A 21,405-nucleotide genomic window follows, 5' to 3' on the forward strand; every position below is an offset into this window, starting at 1 on the left:
AAAATGTCCGAATGTGTCCCAAATAGTTAAATTACGTTTGACAGAGATAGCAATCAGTTTCGAGTTGTCTTGTTCGTTTTATAAAATTGTGACATCAATAAATACCACCAAAAAAAAAAAAAGGCGCAAAATAGCGAAACAAGAAAATTCAAAGTAATTGGGCAGCGGTCCGATTCCCGCTGGATGTACATCTTATGGATATAAACCATTCAAGTGCCTTAATAAAGATAAAGAAAAAACATAGAAATCAGTGAAAATTCATCCATGTATGCATAATCAGGATCAAAGGTACCACTGGTGCATTTGAAATTATTTTGACTTGTAATAAAGAGTTAAGAAGAATAAGGTAATTAAAATGCAACTTTGTTTTCGATAACAATCACCGATGGCTCATGTTTATTCATGAACTTATCCATATTTCGTTTGTTTTTTGTCTTAACTGTAAATTTACCGACCGATATAAATAGGTATCTTCTATGATATACTTTACAAGGTTAGCCTAAATATTTTTCAATCCAGTTTTACGTCATTTGACTTTGACGTTTCCTTTTGTATCAACGCATGAAGAGATTAATGACGTCAGCAAATAACACTCATTTGACCACAAAATGACCAAAAATGAAGTTATCTAGCATTAACCACTTACAAAACTATACGAATAAAGCATTGAATAGTTATGAAATGTGTTATATAGTGATACAAATAGTTCTGAGTCAGTAAATATTCATCTTCCATAGACTACGTTTTATTAGTAAAACTGTAATACCATTTAACCATAACGTCGGATTACCTTAGGTGGTGATCTATAGTTAGATTATGTAAAAGTGTCAAGTTTCAATATAATAAACAAACTTTAAAAGGATACTGTTAAATCGTCTCAGCCGCTGTAACTCACTCTCAACCAGACTGTTCGGAAAATAAAAAATATAAACAGTAAAAGGAACAGACAACGAAAGGATAAATAAGTTTATTTAATGAGACAATTTGCGAAGTAAATATAAGTTACAAAAGGAATTATGAAATATGATATTGGTCATAACGTGGCATCACAAATTGAAGGTCTTTATGCATTTTCTCCCCTCCATTTTGTGATTTTTTTTTTCTTGAGGTGGGAGGGGGAGGGGTAAGGTTCTATATGTGGATCACAAAATAAATAATAGCAATGTTAAGCGTAGAAGAGCATTAGGTGTCTTTGTAAAGGGGATTGACCCACCCCCCTCTCATGTTTCCATTCTATATCTGTCTATTATTTTTACCTTTTCAATAAGTTGAATATGGAAATCAAACTTTGGACTGAGAATAAGAATATTATTTCAGTGAAAAGAAACTATCACGAAAGACAAGTCAATGAAATGTGCTTATATATGTTGTGCTCTCGTTCGAAATCTTAAATTTCAGCGCTTTTATGAGCCGAACCAATAGAGTAAAAATGACATAAAGCATAAAACACGTTAGAAAAGATAATGATATTCATAGAATTTTGAAACAAAAAAATATGAGTTTGATAGGGTCATTAGGGAGGGTGGAGGGTCTTTATCGTTGGAAAAAAAAGTTAAAAAAGAAAGAAGAAACGCTCATATAAATATATATATATATATATATATATATATATATATATATATATATATATATATATATATATATATATATATATATATATTAATATCCAATTATATGGCCTCAATATCTGACGTTTTCTGTCTTAAAAGCTGTAACGCATGCTCAGGCACAGTGAAATTAAATTACGTTTTTTTTTAAAACTTTTCTTTTAGGGGGAAGGGGAGAGGGGGGGAGGGAATAATCCATTTCTTTGACATGACGGAAAACGCAATTGAGAGGTTAAGTGTTTACCTAATCTTATCGAGATGTTGGGTGGGATCAGTATAAGCCGACCGTCTTTGTGATTTCGGGAGTGAAATCCAGTTTGCCCACTCAATCGCAAGGCTGGTATATCTATCGACAAAAATAGGATTAATCATTTATGAATAAATTATGAACGGATTTTCAATTGTTTTTCATTTATACTTGACAAATTCCAAACATCTCCATCTTACCATGAAAATTGTTGACGCAAATAACCCGGAAAGGATGTATATTTGATTTATTTATTTTTATTTTAAATCATAAAAAAGGGAAAAGAACTTTGTATGAAAAAAATATTTCATAGAACAAAACGAACGCCAAGAAACAGCGGCATGCAGATACGAAAAAGAAACAGGGTGCTTAAAAATTTAGGCAAAGCTTTTAAAAGATTTGAACTACGAGGGGGTTCTTTTTCTTAAGAATATATATATATATATATATATATATATATATATATATATAAATATATATAAATATATATATATGTATATATATATGTATATATATATATATATATTTATATATATATATATATTTATATATATATATATATATATATATATATATATATATATATATATATATATATATATATATATATATTATTTCAGGTAAAGTAAACCTGATTGTCTTCTAAAGTAACGAAAGAAAATGTGACAATCACCAACATCCCATGTACCAAAGCACGATAAACATTTTGGTTGTTGACGTTATTGTATAATTACACAATAAATAAAAATATAAATTAAAATACCGTTTGGAAATATAGGTGTAATTTCCACTTAGAGGTCATCCGATTGGACCAATTGACAGGCGTAATAAAATCCTTGTAACATCTCCTTTTTTTTACACTCTCACGATGAGTTTCAACTTTATATGAATAAATTGCTTAAAGTCTATCATCAACAAAAACGATGTATTTTACATCTTCTTTCTAATCCTACATTTAATTATCGCATCATATATTCAATCTAGTTGAGTGGGTGGGGGAGGCAGGGGGGAGGTATATATTAACTCATTCCTATTCATATAAGCGGGAAAAAATTATGTCACAAACATCTCATACTGCTTTTTTCATTTGAGGTTTTCGATTTCATATCCATCCAATTTCGTCCAAAAGTACCCAACGATACATACGACGACGAACAATTTCGTCCAAGAAAAGAATACTTTCGCTGTAATAGTCTTGTAAATCAAGATTAAGACAAAATAATCGCAATATTCCGTTTGATTATCGTACCAAAGTGACATTTGAAGTGAAATATAACAACTCCCTCCTTAATTGACGTCTGCACAAATTAGGTTAAGCTCCCCATCACCTAATTGTGCACATGTTTTAGGCCTCACGTTAGTTTACTAACATATAAATGAGGTGTGTGTATAGATTATGCGATATTACTCTCACCACGACACAGATTTCATCTGATAAAGGGCACTGGAGGGTAACACACATTGACAAGATAAACATCCATGACGTGATCTTCAAGAACACGATATCTTAGAAAGAGACCTAAATCTTCCTATAGGAGGATCATTTTCAATGACTCTTTGAGTGATTCATTGATTGATGATTTTGGAGTGTATGTCAAACACATGACAGCTGACGAGCCGTCACCTACCCCAACATTCCTCTCAGCCCCCCTCTACCACCCCCTCCCCCCCCCCAATGTACCCTTCAAACCCCACTCTACCCACACACACCCCGTTTAACCCCCACACCAAAAGCTACGCTCCAACAAACACACTTTGTCTAGTCACATGATGACCGTGGTGCTACTTCTCTTATGAGTCATTATATAGGATAGTGAAATTATGCTGAAAAGTCAAAACATATAACAAAACAAACAAAATAAACTTTTCACCCAGAGAAATTAATACCACAAAGGATGAAAAGAGAGGGAGAAAGATAGAGAGAGTTCTTTCTTTCTTCACTTTCGCCCGAAAGTTCTGAAAGGATTTGTCACCCTATCGAGCCAAAGCATAAGTCACCAACGGCGATTCGTCGGCACCAGACGGATACTTTGTTACCATGGTAACTTGACATGAGTTTACGCGCTAAATGTCTCACTAATTTGTCTTTCCAAATTGATGGTTGACAATAAGACAAACGTTTTGACGTAACACGTCAAGAAACATGAAACGACTTTAACCAAGTTTGGCAAGCGTAATTTGTTGACGCAACGCTTAAAGGCGTCGGCCCCTTGGCAGCGGTCGTACTTTCAGAGGTAGTGAAGTGGGTAAAGTCAACGCATAACACGGACGATAGATAATGTTGATATGACATGCTAGAGCTTCCGTAAAGTACTTTCAAACTCTGCTTGGAAACTTAGAAAAGTTCTGTCAAGTTGCATGTTTTGATCCTTTTCTTCTGATCATTTTGCTGAATATTTAATTATTTTCTCTTCCGCTATGTTTGTTTCTTTCTTTTTCGTTGACATTTATCCATTAAAATATATTTCAAAACTCACTTTACATTATTAATTAATTAAAATTTAAAAACAAAGACTGCTCAAAATATTTGTATGAATATTCATCAGCAAGCCAAGAACATGTTGCACGAACTGCTGGTTTGCTATACTTAATATACAGTGAAGTTGGAAATCCATGGAATAAGTTGACATTGTTGCAAGATATGAAAGTCGGACGGGGGGCAAAGAGTGATGTGTGAGATCAATGATCATTAGAGAAAAATGAGAACTACAGAGGAAAAAGACGAATAAGAAACGGAAAAATACAGATGATAGCAGGGACCAAAAGGTTAAAAAAAAATATACATTAGAGGCGGACTACACCCGTCCGGACCCTTCTATGGTCCTACAACATAATGAACGAACCGGACTACAGTGAACCAGACTTAAACTGAAATACTGGAAAAGACAATTGGAACGTTAAGAATAATTTATCAGCAGGTAAAACTTTCTAACGAATTCGGAAGTGTATTTCGATAAAGGATCTCCATCACTTATAATCACCAACTTCATTTTTCCTTTCCCATTTTCTTATCTTGAGACGATACAGATATCAAAGAACATTATATATAACTTTTCTTCCCACTGAATTCTTTACCAAGTTCTCCACCGGTAAATGATTTAAAATGCTCAAGGGAGGTTTGTTGAATCTCTGCAGCGGGAGGAGAGAGTATCGTTTGTTGACTAACCCATTTCAGATCAGCATGGGAATGTGCCAAGAACTTTATTGTCCGTAAATGAACAAATATCAAGCAGCTTATCTCAGAGTGATCGTAAATCAAGTTAAAACACCCTTAATGGATATTTAGATATAAAAAAATATATATAAAAAAACGTAAAGAACATAAAAAAGAACAAAGTGACAAAAGAGAAGAAGAATATGCAGTCACGTGGGGTAGGTATTGAAGGATGAATGTCTAAGTCACTATCGCCGAAAAGTATATTTATATATAGTTTATTAATATATATATATTCATTCGTGCAAGAGTAAATAAATATATGTATATATAAATATATATAATATATATATATATATATATATATATATTTTATATATATTTATATATATAAATATATAAATATATAATATATATATATATATATATATATATATATATATATATATATATATATATATATATATATATATATATATATATAAATACATCTATATAAAGCAAGACGACACATAATGAAGTTGTATATAAATACGATTCTTTCCATTATTAACCTAGACACTTCAGTCGTTTAGATCACACAAATTGACCTTCAATGTGTGCAGTACTTTTCATGCTATCGTATACGTGGGCTAACAGTGTGTAAATATCACAGATCGAGACCATCAAGTCTGCCAAATTTCTGTTCCCGTCGGAATTTTTAAACAGAAAATTAGCTTGGACGGATTATATATGGATACGTAGTATACAGTGTGGACAAAGTAAAGCTACGGATAGGAAAGCTTAAATGGGGAAAAACATGACGTCACGTTTGACTAGTTTTATTTATTTACTGGGCACAGGACGTATTGGCTTAAGTACCTGGTAATTGACTCTTGCAATGCATACTTCACTTGAAGTTTACTTACTTCTACTCCACTTTTCTTGATCTTCTAAAACATGTGAGAAAATCGCATTACTCATACGTCATAATGTCTATTGATTTAAAGGGGTAGTATGTTGCTGTTAAAGTGTTACATTGACGATACTCGGTTACAAGTTGGAAAAGGAAACATTATATCCCGTCTTCCGGTTCATCTGCATGTAAAATGCCCCTCTCGATAATTACGCGGTTTGCTACAAAATTGGGTACCACAAACAGTTATTGTCCAGGGCGGTAGGAAAGTTCGGATACGGTACGCATAGGAGGGGAAGAGGGTGCAAAAAGGGGTTGGAGCGGAGGAGGAGTGAGGCTGAGCTAATAATCATGACAACGCATGAACTGTGGGCACCAACCTCGCAAAGCTGTGATCAAATATACTGATGGCTCGCAGGAACAGTTTCGTCCATAACTCCTGCCCATTGTAGATACATTAATGTTACATACATACGGAGAACATGGAAGTGGCGGACTTCAAAAGAGAAAGAGGGGAGGGGGAGGGGGAATGAACAATCTATGATATTCTGAAGAGATAAATTGCAAGATATGACACTACTTGCTCACAAACACTATATATTAAGCGAATTGGTTCATGTGGGGAAGGGTATAATGTTTGAACGCAGGGTATACTGGTGAAAATAAAACAATAGAGAACATTAATATAATTATCAAGTAATCACACTATATGGTCGATCATAAGGGTATGTTTAATCCCAACTCGTGAGAAATCACTTGTTGCGAGTTTCCAGTATAATTCCTCTTTAAGGAATGAAATCCATTCTTTTCTACCACTGATATATTTGTATATTTAGTTTCTTGTTAACTTTACTTTCTTCTTAAAATAAAGTGTCACCGCCCAGGGCAGGCTAAAAGGAGTGAATTTATTTCTCTCAAACTGAAACTCATGAGATAACCCAAGTATGATGAAAAGATCCAGGTGGATATATTTTTTAAGCAATTTTCTTTTCCTTGTTGTACGAACAACATCCATGTTCACGCTATATCCAAAATAAAAACAATTCACTGTTTTTGGACTGTCATTTTAATACGTCATCGTTCTAGTCGTCGTAAAGACTTTAACAAACAAACCAAAGGAATCACTTCCAACTACCTTCCGCCACTATTTGTAGAACACTTCACATGACGAATGGAGACGCACCTTGTAATGGGTAACCACTTCAGACTCGTACAAGACATCAGATAACATAGCACAGATTCAGAGTAAAAGGTGTGCGATTTACATGGTCATTTTTCATGGATCCCAGTGACAGTTTGGCGCCAAAATGAAAACATGACGAATTTCATCTCTTTCATTCTTCGAGTCTCTCTCTCTCTCTCTCTCTCTATCTCTTAGCCTTTTCCCTGATTGTTCTTTTTCTTTCTTTTTTGCCTCTTTTCCACTTTCTTTTGGTAGACGTGGCCGTTCAAATTAACATGTGTCATAGGTACTTGAAAGGTAAAGCGATGTAAAACAGAAGAGTAATAAATAGGATTTGAGTCTTTCGTCGTCATACAAGACAAACATGCATGCCTGCCGTTATACATGACGTGAAGTTATGTTGAAATACGAAATGACAATTGTCACGTGACCGTGCGACTGGCTTAACGAAAACCGTACAGCAATCATCATTCACAACAAAACTGTCAAATGAGATGCATTGTCAGTATGTAAATAAGAATAAATAGATTTTGATTGGGTGCAAATACTAGACCAATTCACTAGCTTTGATATGCGTGTGACCGAAACAGTTAACCGTGCAGTACTATACTACCAATGGAATGCAATTGACTAAAGTAAGCATTCCTCGTATGCTTGGATTCTATTCACCAGTTCCCGAGATTACGTCGCCTCGACACTTTTTCAAGTAACAATACTAATCAAATGTTTAAAAACATACGTACGTACCTACCTACATATACATACGTACATGTAAAGATATATATATATATATATAGATATAGATAGATAGATATATAAATATATATATATATATATATTGTTATACATATATATATTTAGTATTATTATAAAACTATATGTTAGCAAAATGAAATATTCCTTCTTCATGAGATTATTCTAATCAGCTGTTCAAATAGACTGCCGTGTAATAGTTACGTATGCCTAATTCGTGTAGTTTATACTACAATATAACAATGTACCAGTTACTTCAGTAAATCAAATTATGGTTGAAAGGTTTCCTGAAAGGTAGGCCTATACAAAGCAATTATCTAAGAATATATACTTCATGTCACTATCGCTTTACTAATCTGGCATTAAATGTCTCTAACGTTCATAACACTTGAACAGATAATAAACTATTTTACTCACAGACCAGTGGACAGGGATCAATAAATAGCATTGTGGGACAACGAGAGAAACAGTTTCGTTGAGTTTCGGACAGTTTGGGTCATTTAACCATTACTTCATTCAATGCATCGACAAATCATTTACAGTGCAGTTGTTCTGTACTAATTTGTAATTGTCAAGTTAACAAGAGTACATTTCAAAATAATTCGACTCGCTCTATCTATACCAACTCAGAATACCAGTTCGGCGAAAACATCTGTCTTAATGTCACTTTTCAAAGACGGTTTATCGTATCACTTCCATATATACACTGTAATGAAAACGTCCAGACTGGATTTATTTGATTTTAATAATGGAACACATACATCTACTTTAAGTACATATTTTCAAATGCAACACGTACTTCCTTTCAAAATATCAAAACGTGCTCATCTTCTCTGGATGATTTTCCTTGGAAAATGGCAATTTGCGTAACAGGCATTTTCCGTTGCTATGTAAAAACTTAAAACATTTTGACAATCCAAACTTTAAACATGTAGATTTGAGTTGCAAGATTGAATATATAATGAAGTTACTGAAATAGTCCATTTTCATATACTGTCCTTGGACAAAATATTAACGGTCAACCCCCCCCCCCCCACCCGCTCGCCCCCCCCCCTCCAAAAATAAAAGACCAAGACATTGACTAATTGAGTTCATATTTTGGTTAGTCTTCCAGTACCATTCACGGGTGGTGTGGCAGCAGCTTTTCCAAGTGGATATATTACTAATTACACACATGTGAGCTTAAAAGATACACACACTTGGATACCTATTAATGGTTACGTAGCCTACGCAAATTTAGCCTTTAGGTCTATCTTAGCCATTTGTTTTTAATATTATTTTGGGGTACAGGTGTACATACATACATCTTATTATTAGCTTAAAAATACTAGGCTACTGAGTACAGAGTCTATGTGACGAATTGATTCAATTCGTTGAATTCATGAAGGCCATCAACCGCGAGAACTTCACTGAAGCCAAAATGAATAGGGCGATCATCGAAAATTGTTTGAAGGACACTTTCCCTAATACCGAAATTGCTCTGAGAATCTATCTTTCATTGATGGTCTCGAATTGTAGCGGTGAAAGGTCATTTTCAAAACTTAAGTTGATTAAAAATCACATGAGAACCACGATGAGCCAACAGAGACTGGTAAACCTTAGTATTCTCGCTATCGAAAGTGACATTTTAAATTCATTGAAACACGATGAAATACTCTCTGAATTTGCAAGCATGAAAGTGCGGGAAAAAATACAGACTATAGGGCCCCCCACACAATTGCGTGCCCCGGTCCCCCACACGCTTAGTCCGGCCCTGTATTTAATGAAAAATAACAAGGCCTTCACGTTCTTCGATTTATAAGTAACCATTCAAAATCTCTGCCAAATTTACACTAAAACTTTCCAATTTACAGAACGAATGAAGAGTAACTTAGGCACACTGTACTTTAATTGAGATCTCCTTCTAATGAATTCCCCATTTTATTACATTTCAACTGGTGTCGGGTGTATTAGAAGAATGATTAAGGAGACAAGAACGCTATCATTTTGCCTTAAAGGTATACATAAATTTCACTCTTGACGCACACACACACATATATATATATATATATATATATATATATATATATATATATATATATACATACATATATAACCTACGACGACAACTTATGAATGATTGAGTTATACTCATCAGAGGAAACGATGCCAAACTACTTGAATATAAATTAAAACGTCGAGTTGCATTCTTTATTATCATCGTCATCCTGTTAAACTGATGTTGAGTGAATATGAAGAATGTTACATTTATGTTTTAACGGAACGAAATATGATCAATGGCATTAAATCCACATCTGAAAGAGTTCTGGATATTAAAGTTAATAAAAGAGAATGAAAGATGGATATTAAGGAAGGGGGAATTCTTTTATCTCCCAGTGTCCTGTAAATGACACAGCGAACGATTATCGGTAAAGCCTAACAGCTAAGAAAATATAATTCATATACTTTCACTGCATGTAAGTTATAAAACATTTGTTTCCCTCAACGCATTTTCCCCTTTGTCAATGTCAGCGTAAGAAAATCCTTGCTTTGAAATGGAACAGCCCGTATCTACTGTAATTAACATCCCACATTCGGCTATTGACATAAAATAACCCTGGTATATAACACAGTGTTTAAATACTATTCTCGAGTGGGACCATGTGTTAATTGATGCTAGCTGTTGCCAGCAAAAGATCATTTACAAGGTGTATCCTACCTATTACCAGTAATACAGATTCGTGAGCCTAACCAGTGACATTTGTATTACAGGCTCGTACCCATACAAAATACATGTTAACCAATAGAAAGCAATTCCTTACGTTTACAGTGAAGTTGTCTCCAGAATATCTCACATAAATGGGACATGTAATCCCAAAATGTCACAAGATCCCAACATGGATGATAAAATATGTGTTCCAGACACTTTGGGCTTTTAGCATGAGAAGGAGGGCGGTAGACCAGAATGGGTCTGTCACTGAGAGGGGGGCTGTGTTAAAATGTCACTAAGTGCTCTAGACACTGTAAAATAAGAGTGTAGTTGTTGTGAGAAGATAGGGAAGTGCGAAGTGAAGCTTATATATTGAAGTAAACAAAGAGATATTTATCTTTGTGGTTTGCAAATGCAATCAGCTTTTTAGTAAAATTACTATGTTTGTAAAATGGGTTTCACGAGGTACAGAGGGGGATACCTCCTCCCCCCATAAGACCCATTCTCCGGCCATTACAACCACCACTGGAGGGGCACCAATATGATGAATGTGGAAATTGGGGTCACCAAGCAAAACAAGTTTGCAAGCCAGGATCTTAGATGAAGGGGTATTTTAATTATAGGTGAAAATCAGAAAGCCACAAAGTTATAACCAGATGTAAAGAAACATAACATACAGTAAAGATGCCAGTAGTAAGAAAGAGAAAACACAAAGGGAAAAATGAGGAAGAAAGGGAGAAAGGATATCCTGACAGGCAAAAACAATGAACCTTCTAGACTAGTGAATTGGTGTAAAAACAATCAAAACAAGCTAGAGCCCATCAGTAAGGGAACAGGCCTTAAATTGATTGTCTCCTCTCTCTCTCCACCCCCATCTCTATCTCTCTCTAAGTAGCAACTACACATATTCTGTTACTGGAGAAACACTTTAGATAAAAATTAACTTGAGAATCAACGGTTGTCTCCATGGGCACCAGGAATGTAGATTTGAAGAAGTAACAGCAGAAGTCATAGTGACTGGTCGGTAAAGGTGTACAGTGTTATATAAATGTTACCCAGTTCACATTAGGAGCTGCACAGCAAGAGTGGTAATGTTTTGAGGAGTAAGATAGGCGAGGATTTCGAGGAAGCAACCTCAATGTTGCTTTCTCTCTTTTTTTATTTTATAGCACATTACAAGACTTAACTGTTCCTTTCAGCGATATTTTATGAGAATCTGTGATAGATTTAGTGATTGAAACAAATAAATGGATACAAATGTTTTAAAAAGATGAAAATATGATTTATTATGGACAGCCTTTGATTTAACTCGACGTTCTGTCACCGACGATTCATCTCAAGCTGAAACCTTGCCAGGAGTGACGGAAATATGATGTTATTTATAACCAGACCGTAATATTCGGATTTAGTCTTTTTCTCTCTCGTCCTCTGTAAAGAGATGATCCTCAAAATTCGGTGATTTCATTTGTCATATTGGAAGAGGAATGTTTAATCAACAAATAGTGCTTTTAAAGCTACTGAGGCAGACTGCTGCACACATGACAAATGCCCGTTCTTTCACTTTACCAAACGAAAGTAGAAACTTTTTTGGCTTTTGAATAAGTCAACCCAGGAGTTTCCCTGAGGAATGACCATTCTGGCTTATTTATCACATCATTCTCTTCACTGATACGAATATGATGCTTCTATTTTACATTAATGGTCTTGTCCCATCAGCTCTGTCACTAGAAAGCAAGCAAGCAATCAAGCAAAGAATCAAATGCTTCTTTCCTTTTTCCTTTGGGGGGGGGGTAGGGATGGGATAGGAAAGATCAAGGAAAACGTGACCAAAGAATGAGGAGAGGCAAGGGATCATTTGACCATAAGGAGGAAGGGGGGGGAGGAGGAGGATATCCTTGAACATTGTTGATCAGTGAAGACCTAACCACTTAGTGGATGAAGGGGGAGATGGAGGGGGGTTAAGGAACATGTACATGACCAATGAATGAGGGAAGACCTGACCACTGAGCAGATGAATGGGGGGGGGGGGGTTAACTAACAAGTACATGACCAGTGAATGAGGAAAGGCAATGGACCATCAAACCACAGCGAGGTTTGAGGGAAGACTTGACCACTGAGGGGGGGGAGGGCATTAATGTCAGTCCAATGATTGGGGAGGGATAGGGGGTGAAGATCAAGAAACACTTAATCAGAGGGTAAGGAGAGGTAAATGAGTTTTTTTAGGGTAAAGGAGGGATTTCCATACCTAACATGGAGGCCTGTATTACTGGAATTATTATTGTGCTGCTTTGCTCTGATGTGGGTTGTACTTCAGGAAAAAGCCAGTGAGATTTTTTATGCACTGGCAATTTGTAGCAGGTGGTCAAAATATGTGAATTTTTAGGCCTGAGTAATTTACATCCACTGGTCCATTAATATGTTCTATTTTAACTCGTCCCATTGGCATTTATATTATGATAATTTTCTTAATTTATTTACTTTGAAGTAGTTTATTCTCCCGTCAGTGTTTGAACTCACCTTTCCATTTCACCTGGATTCCTTAAATCAACTACCATTTCGGTCCCATTTGGAAGAAGAACCCTGCCAAAGTTTTCTGGGAACAACCGAATGCGATTGGTATCCTTTAGGTTCTGAAGAGAATCAGAAAACAATTACATTGAACATTTATTTTGAAAAGATGACTTGGTAATTAAGGACAAAGAAATCTGAAAGAAAAAGTACCATTGCATTGTTGTTGTTTTTTTTTTACTGTTAATGGTATAAAGACAACAGTTCACTGGTGTCTAAAATGTTTCTTCTGGAGATCGAAGAAGCCGTACAGCCAGTTTGTGACAAGTTTAGTGCAAAATCCTTCGAACAAAAAAAGAGATTATACACCGACTTACCTTGAAATGTTGGGACAGGTTACGTTCATCAAGCATCATATCTACTTGGAGCTCCAAGGTTGTCCTGTCTGTGAAGATGACACGTACGTATCCATTAGAGAGAGCTATAAAATTACCGATTCCGTCCGCTTGGCACTCCTCTACAAGTTGAGTTGGCTTTGTAGGTAGTGGTTGACTTTTCTTCTCGTCAGTCTGCAAATGAAATACAATTACTGATATATTAATAGTAATATTGAAGATTTATAAAGCACAGACATATCCATCGATATAACGCTGCTCGAGGCGCATCACAATATTACCCTGGGTCAATGATAACCTGTCAATCATAGAGATAATCCCTCCACATGGCAGCAGCTAAACAGCGCCCAATTGACAGTATATATCACAGGTCCCCCATTTATACACCAGGGTGAAGAGAGGTATTAATCATTGTGTGTGTGGTAGAGGTTTGGATAGAGATGTATGCATAGGAGGAGAGGTATTGGAAGGGAGGGGGAAGGGGGGTTGGTGAATATGGGTGATGGTGATGAACGATTGGTCATTGTATATTTCAAGGGCATAGTTATGCAAACTGATCTCAGGAATTTTCAGCATGACAAGACAATGCAGTGTCTTATGTATTGTTTCTTTGTTTTGTTTTAATCCCTGATATGAAATACATAAATCATATATATCAAATCATATAACATCACACCCTCTGATAGTATATAGTACCATCTTTGCATACCTTTGATAGATACAATTTTGTGACTACGCTACAAATTCAGACATCGGTAAAATTGTTAAATTCATGCTTGCACTCTTCTAAATATTAAAGCAAACGAAAATATATATATTTATGTATTATATATATATATATATATATATACAGTATATATATATATAAAACGTAATTAATATATATATATGTATATATATATATACAGTATATATATATGTATATATATGTATATTTATATATATATATATATATACAGTATATATATGTATATATGTATATATATATATATATATATATATATATATATATATATATATATATATATATATATATATATATATATATATATATACTGTATATATATTTATATATATATATATTTTTTTTTTTTTTTTTTTTTGAACAACCACATTTACAAATCAGATAAGCAAGATGTAAGGACAACCAGAAATTAGATTAGCTACGATGCTAGAGATATGTATCATCTTATCACATTGCAAATTGCTTTACAAAAGTGACCAAATTGCTGCATGTGAAGCGAGCAGTTTTTGTACACATCAGTCGTTAGATTATATTTTGTTATCTTATATCGTAAACAAAAATTTGATAAATCTGGCATTGGATTTCATCGTTAGGTGTTCTAGTGTTGATATGAAACAAAACTTTGTGTATCTCTGATGTATTTAGTTTAAATTACTAAAAGTAATCGATTAAATCAGGCTTGAACAGCGGGACTGACAGGAACATTATATTGGAATAATTTAAAGGGGTTCTATTCCAAACTTGATGAACATAGCTTAAATGTATAGTTCGAAAAATGTTTATTGTTGGATGATACGGTGGTGCTGGGGGAAGGGGGGTCAACAAAACTATGAGGCACAAACCCAAAAGTGGGTTGCGCACACATTTCTAGTTTTTATCCCCAAACGTAGTATACTGGCGAGATATTGTAAATCTACCACAATTTGTGCAAAAAGTTTGTTCCGATGAATTTTTAGAGTTTATTACCATAAAATGTCAAAGGTCAGATGTCAGCCAAATTCAAGGCTCTTTAATTTACTTCAGCCAGAGTGATGATGTCAAAGTGGTCATATACCCAAATTTTCAGCTATTTTCATTTCATTAATTTTTGTTTCATTTTTTAGTGTGTCATATTAGCCTTTTATCATTTAGATTAAGGTTGCCTAAATTTTGTCTCATTTGCATAGAACCAATTTATTCATCAAACATAAACAAACTAAAATGATATTTAAAAAAAGATCGAGCACTATCAGATCTCATTAGGGAAAGTTATTTAACTTTTACCCGAGTCGATGAATTCCCACCAAGACGCACTATTCGTGAACGACCGAAACTCAATTACCCTGACTTTATTAAATACCTACAGTAGAAAGGGACATTCAACGACAACAAGGCATCACGTAATGTTTGTAACAAGTAGCTCAGGAAACGGGGGTCATTCAGATGCTAACATTGCCAAAAGGAGTAAATGGCCTAAAAAACAGTTCAGTCAGGGGGACATTTTAAGGTTTTGTCCACAGACATCATTTAATCTTTGCTAATTTCTTCTCAAATTCTCCAAAAGAAGATTACAGGTTGGAAACGGAGGTTTAATCGCTGGCACTTAAAACCTGAGGTAAAACCGTCTTTATTAAATAAGTCTGCCCAACAGTAACAGTAGGTTGGCAACTTGCGAACTTGCAACGTGTCTGGTTAATTTTCCCCTTATCCTGTAAATAGTGAGGAACACAATGGTGCAAAGCCACGAGCCTGACGAACTGAACAGCCACCTGCAAACTCTCATCCTTCCAGAGATGTGGTACCGGAGAGATGAAGTGATAGAGAGCAAATCGACGATTCGTTTTAACTTTCTCATCACTGTGTGTGCCAGGGTGAGAGACAATACCCCAAATATGTACAATGTTATTTAACACCTGCCGGCATTAAATTTGATTTCAATCCAATATGATTTGATGGATGAATGTATGGATGGATGTATGAATGGATGGATGAATGAATGTATGAATGAATGAATGATGGAATGAATGAATGGTTTATGCACAACCGCTATCTAGCGTACAACGCAACAGGTGCACGGCTGTGCTGAAACCAAAATATAAATTAAAGATACAAGAAAAGTTACATTGGTTGATTCTGACATCTTTTAAAAGAATCAATTCTAGGAATGACAAAAAGGAGTTCTAGTTGTAGGCATTCCATAATTTCGGGCTTGGCAAATGAATGATCACTGAACTTAGTGTAAGTTTTGAGGTTCGAAAACAATGGCTGTTGAGAGAGAGAGGAATTAACGATATAATTGCTTAAATATGTAGATTAGGAAGACGTCGCATAGAATTTGTGAATAACTTTACAGTAAGCTACTGAAATCTCTGAAAACACACTCTTCAAATTAGCTAAAAACAAAAACAAACCAAAAACAAAAACAAGGAAGATTATCAAAATAGGCCTCAATCTATGTCAAAAATCTCAATGCTGACACTTTACACAGGATTTTATGAAAAACATCTTTGTTTTTCCTTATTCTTCTACTGAATGTGATCTTACCTTGTTTGGTGATTTTTATATTCTCGATGAAAACATTTGAGGATTTACAGTTTGTTTTTCTCGACTCTACATTCCAGATTTGAAAATAAAAGAGACCATTTCTCATCTGGTCTTAATTTCCCTGTTTCTTAGATACCTTTTAGAAGATTCACACCTGAGGGGGTTTAAGGAGTGTATTTGTGAGGCCCATCTCGGCATCATAACCTAGAAAACCCTTCTTGATTTTTTTCGAATGTTAAGAATACCTTTGGACTACGATTTATTTGTTTCTCTCTCTCTTAGTTTTGTCTGTTGAACACCCTTGGAGAGGCAGTTTAAATTGAATTTTAAGCTTTGCTGTTCTTTTCTCTCTTTGGTAGCTATGAGGCAAACAGAGTAATTACGTGAAGTTGACGATGGAACAGTATCATCAGATGGGACTTTTCCTTCTTTCTTTCTTTTTTGTCCAAATCTCAGGATTTTTGGCGGGAAGAATCTGAGACCAGTACCGCAAAGGTTAATCCGAATTTTAAGTACTGTACATAAGCTCAGTTTAGTGTGATAGCATGCATAAGGAAAACAGCAGTAAAAGACATCACTCCATTTCAAATGTGCTTGTCGATCATGAATACCGAGCTATACCAAAGAGTTTGAAGTTACTTTTTGACATGAAAGTCAAGAAGTCATGCAACAACCATGCAGAGAAGAATGTTAGGTAAACTACAAGCAGTTTGGATAAACTTGTAAAAAAATTACATTCAGAATTTTCAGAAATATTTGATGGCAGAGAATATAAAAAAGGCAGAAGAATAGTTATGTTTTAACAGGAAGAGAAAAGCAAATATAATTGACACACAACTTCCTAATCTAAAGGTAATAACCATACTTGTAAACAATGAGTAGAAGCAAAGACATGAGAAAACATCTGCAGATGCAGTTGACCTTAAAAGGAGAGAAAATTTTTCTAGAATAGCAAAATGACAACTCGCGTAAGATGTATTGTTCTCATGGCAGTAACAAACATGTCCATGATTATAAACTGATACTACTCTATACATTGCAGCGGTGGGGGGGAGGGGACTGCATTTGGTCATTAAGTACGGGACAATTTTACCAAAGGTGCCGTATAATATGCAGATCAAGATCAACAGTAATCCAGCCTCCCACCCATGCTCCTACCCCCTCCCACATGATTTTTTAATCAAACTTATGCCAAAAACACCAAATAGTGCTCAAAGTAAGACCTCCCAACTACAAGAGCCAGGCTGTTTCATTTATGTATTTTTTTTTTCTGGGGGGGGGAACGTTACAGGCTAGGTACTGCGTGTCTCATCCTCCCCTCCTTCATCCACACAAACAGATCCCCCACCCCTCATGACTTACAGACAACATTTAAAGTGTCTTATTGCTTGTTTTGTCTTACATATAGTAATTCCAAATCTAAAAAAAAAAGAACAAAATATGAGTAACTAGTACACATTACTGTACCTTCCAGCACACGTTTTCTGCAGAGATGTTTGAATTTCTGTCAACGAACATCATATGGCACAAAAGTCTGTAGAAAGATTAAAAATATAGATATGTCAGTCTCAGCTACAAAAACATCCTTTTTTGAGGGGGGAGGGGTTCCCAGTTAAGGTGTCACACGTGTCTCAACATCTCCCCCCACCCATTTCTCCCCCTCCCTACAAACATTTACAGCCACAACAGCCCTCCAGGTCATATCCTATAAAAAACCTATACATGAAGCTACAACACCAGTTCATTTAAAAGATCCTATAAACACATGTCTTATCCTATTCTGATGTATTACTGATAATATGTAGGGTGTAACATCTAACACTGAATTGCAATAAACATTAAAATACATATCTACAGCAGTGTTCGCATTAAGATGCGCAATTGAGGTATTCCCACAATTTATCTAGAGGGGCCCGCAAAGATGTTATCTCCTAGGTGGGGGATTTCCCGCAACAAATTCCTTGTACTTCCCACAATTGCATCATCACTGAAGTTACAAAACTTTGCCAATAACAAGCTGGATATTATAAAGTTTTGTTGAATTTTGCAAGGAGTAATGTGATTGGTCAAATCTTTCCAAGTAGAAAACACTGGCTCCATCAGTGCGGCACTGCACAGTGTGTATTAATCGCAATGGTCGACCATTTGTAATGCAATGTATGGACTATCTGTGCACTAAATCTCTGGCATATGTTCGTACATCCAACTACTAACATCATGCAATCCCCCCAAAAAATAAACTGACTGGGGATTCCCCCCTCCCCCGTTTCTTAACATCCTAGCACTAGCACTGACCTACATCAGCACTCACTGCATGTGAGGAGTAATGCAGGATTGTTATATACTCTTTGAAAACCTTTACCTGTGACCTCTCTGTAGTAAAGATGACAATACATGAGTCCCACAGAGTACATTGCTTGGCGGAGGAGACTTCACGGAGAGCAGCTGTTCCTGTCGTTGACCATGGCGTAGACAGAAGAAAGAAAAGTACTGACCATCTCCTGGTAGGGACTTTAGGACGGATCCATCTCCTGGATAAATCTCCAAAGATGGCAGAGGTTGCCAAAATATTCTGTCAAGATTAAACAATCGGAAGTAATGTTTCAAACGTTCTCATTAATATTGGGGACAATAGAACCGCATATTGCAAAAATGTGTATAATATGAATAAAAAATGACAAGGGCAAAAACAAGAACATTTTCATCATAACGGTGATGACATCACGTATTCTGCTGGCTGTTGCCAGATGCATTCACTAAATATCAGAAAATTTGGAAGTAAAATAAATCAATATCTTTGCCGTGCAAAATGCTAAGGGGATGTAGTTTTGACCTACGGGAATGCAAAATATTTCCTGCAATCAATAAGTTATCAACTTCAGTCACCACTACACACCTCAAGTTCATATATTTAGTATCTAAAGCAGGGTTTCCCTAACTTTATTCCCCCACAAACCCCTGTGGATGTCAGAGTTGTCCACGAACCCCTAACTTTTCGAGACACGATCTGAGTCATTATTATAGTTTAATACGCATAACAGCGCCCTCATAAAAGATCAAGTTCATAGTGTGATATTGTAATGGAAAAAAACAAGAGATATATTTATTTGGAAACTTCAAGATCAGATCACGAATTGTATCGCGCATCGATCACCGAACACACACGATGAGACGGATGCTCCTGTTTTTTTTATCGCATGTACGATACGGTACTACTATGGCAACATATGCGTATGGAACGCGAAAAGAGTTTGTCGATAGGTACAACTTTTGTACATTACTAAATTATATGATATATCAGATTTTAGTTCATCAAAAAGTACTCTATTTTTGACTTTCAGAAACGTCTCACAAACCCCCTGGGATGGACTCACGCACTCCCTGGGGTTCATTCACCCCAGTTAGGGAACACCTGATCTAAAAAGTCAATTTTTTTTAAATAATAAAATTCACAACTAGAGACTTAAAATTACAATAACAGAAACTTGTCTCCAAAGTTACAGGTACCTATTTTTGTTTTTTATATTTATATATTTTTTATAATTTTAATTTATAATTTTTTTTAGTATTGTTTAGTACGGGTGTTTTTTATATTGTTGCATTTACCTTTTTTTGCCTTATAGGTTCTATATATTTAATATTTTGGTTTTTGTTACTATTTGTTTTTAGGTTTACATTTGTAAAGCACTTTGAGCAGCTTTGTTGATTATTAGCTATTTAATTATTACTTATTATTATTACCTGAATATGACTCCACTGGAGAAGAAAACCTTAATCCGTCTGCTCTCCAACCAGACTCTATCTTCCTCCTCCTCATCATGACTCAGCATCCCAACTCTGGACATTCGATGCTGGTGGCTTCGTGGACATCTCAGAGGTAAACTTATTGGCAAGTCCGAGCTCTTCCCAGTTGCAACCGATTCGGTCATTGGCTTTATTTCTTTGTCTCCTATGCTGAACTTATTTTCCGCCTGTGATAATCTTAGCCCGTCATTGTCGATGCCTGTCGTTTCTGAACAGTCGTTAGAAAGCGTGGATGCCTTCATGAGAATATCAAGAGGGTATTGCCAACTTGAGGGGCAGTGATCTACTGAAAAATTTTGAATTTGCCAAACATAAGACCTTCTCAAGCTGTCACTAGTTTTAACCTGCGACATATTTTGTGGAGAATTGTACATTTTGTGGTTTGTTGTTCTTGTTGTGCCTCTCTGTGACATCTGGTCATCACCTGAATCAGTATCAAAGTTCAGTTTATTAGAAATGTCTTGAAGTGTTGGCCTCAAAGCGGCTGCTGCAACATTTGCAGAATTTGATATTACACGTTTGCTTTCGTTACCCGGAATAGTTTGAAAATTGTCAGTTGTAGTTTTTCGGTTGGGTTTATCACATAGCTTACATAGGAACTGAATACTACATTCCTGCCTGTTAGGAGCTAGAGTCATCGTTGCACATTCGTCTGTTGAGACGAGATGCCAACCGCCGCCATCATTCGTACTGACAGAGTCAGACCATTCAGGCCACAACACAGAATTGATATCGGCATAAAAGTCCTGTACAGAAGAGAAAAAGACAAATGTCAACTTCCAGGAACAATTATGAGTTTATCATAAATTTTGAATACTTCACTGTCGAATATTGTTGAATGATAGAATTGTTTTGTTTTGTTTCTTGCTAGTGAAGGAGACCAGAGTCAACAGAGAGATGAA

At 35.5% G+C, this 21,405-nt stretch overlaps 1 protein-coding gene across 3 annotated transcripts in view; it reads right to left on the reverse strand.

Moving 5' to 3' along the window:
- The window catches only part of LOC139975059 (uncharacterized protein C5orf34 homolog), a 28,934-nt gene that overhangs the window by 5,577 nt on the left and 1,952 nt on the right, over positions 1–21,405 (reverse strand). For 2 of the 3 annotated variants that reach the window (XM_071982674.1, XM_071982673.1), the window contains exons 3-9: positions 20,441–21,249; positions 19,062–19,271; positions 18,167–18,233; positions 13,414–13,605; positions 13,046–13,158; positions 1,852–1,953; positions 866–906 (exon numbers count right to left, since the gene is read on the reverse strand). In XM_071982674.1, the coding sequence (XP_071838775.1) occupies positions 866–906; positions 1,852–1,953; positions 13,046–13,158; positions 13,414–13,605; positions 18,167–18,233; positions 19,062–19,271; positions 20,441–21,249 (1,534 nt within the window). The remainder of the gene's footprint in view (positions 1–865; positions 907–1,851; positions 1,954–13,045; positions 13,159–13,413; positions 13,606–18,166; positions 18,234–19,061; positions 19,272–20,440; positions 21,250–21,405) is intronic. The other variant, XM_071982675.1, reaches the window with a different exon arrangement.

Source organism: Apostichopus japonicus, chromosome 10, assembly GCF_037975245.1.
Source record: "Apostichopus japonicus isolate 1M-3 chromosome 10, ASM3797524v1, whole genome shotgun sequence".
Lineage (NCBI taxonomy): Eukaryota > Metazoa > Echinodermata > Holothuroidea > Aspidochirotida > Stichopodidae > Apostichopus > Apostichopus japonicus.